We start from the raw sequence: 845 nt of genomic DNA, 5'->3' as shown, positions 1-845 counted from the left end.
CCCCCTTTATTACACTATTATGACTGGATTTGAGTTTCCTCTTGCTTCTCATTTTTAGGATCTCAAACCAGGAAATCTCGCCATCAACCAAGACTGTGAGCTCAAGGTACACTTCACCCACACAACACCATCACGCGTCTTCATTTTATGATGTTTCCGTGATGGAGTTAGAGTTTAAAAAGGACAGTTGTGTAATGTAACTAAGGACATTTACAGCCACTTTCCACTTGTACTCCGCTCCATTTCAGAGAGAAATATTGTACTTTGTACTCCATTACATTAATCTGACAGCTTTTGTTACTAGTGACTTTATAAATTAAGAGTTTTGCACACAAAACACATGCTTATTTCACAATAAGCAACTACAATTTCAGCTTATATGATTAGCCGATTAAACACTTTCTAAAATGTGAGGATTTTTCTACATGGGGTACTTTTAATTTTAGTACTTTAAGTCCATTTTCCTGATCATACTTACGTGCTTTAACTTAAGTAATATTTTCAATGCTTGCAGTTTTACAGTGTGGTATAAGTACTTTTACTGGATACTTCTTCCACCGCTGAAAAGGGACAATCTGGAGCTATAAAATCAGTGCATTGGCCATCATTTTGTGAATTTTTTTTATTTTGCACAATAAAATCCAGACAACAATAATGAAAATTAACTAATAAAAAAATAAAGATTGTGCAGGTGTGAATAAGAAAACCCCTAGGGGGCTTGTAGAAGGAATCTGAGGAATAATAAAGATAATAAACAATGGGTTTACCAATTCTACATTTCTATACAAGTCCCTAACATCTTGTAACCAGAGCTGTCATAGATAGATAGATAGATAGATAGATAG

At 34.3% G+C, this 845-nt stretch overlaps 1 protein-coding gene across 1 annotated transcript in view; it reads left to right on the top strand.

Annotated features, from left to right (window-relative positions):
• The window catches only part of mapk12a (mitogen-activated protein kinase 12a), a 9,042-nt gene that overhangs the window by 4,036 nt on the left and 4,161 nt on the right, over positions 1–845 (top strand). Inside the window, exon 6 of the mRNA XM_032522592.1 lies at positions 59–106. Coding sequence (XP_032378483.1) covers positions 59–106 — 48 coding nt within the window. The remainder of the gene's footprint in view (positions 1–58; positions 107–845) is intronic.

The sequence above is a fragment of the Etheostoma spectabile genome, chromosome 8 (assembly GCF_008692095.1).
Source record: "Etheostoma spectabile isolate EspeVRDwgs_2016 chromosome 8, UIUC_Espe_1.0, whole genome shotgun sequence".
Taxonomy (NCBI): domain Eukaryota; kingdom Metazoa; phylum Chordata; class Actinopteri; order Perciformes; family Percidae; genus Etheostoma; species Etheostoma spectabile.
Note: the sequence above shows the minus strand (reverse complement) of the source record. Positions and strands in the feature narration are given on the sequence as shown.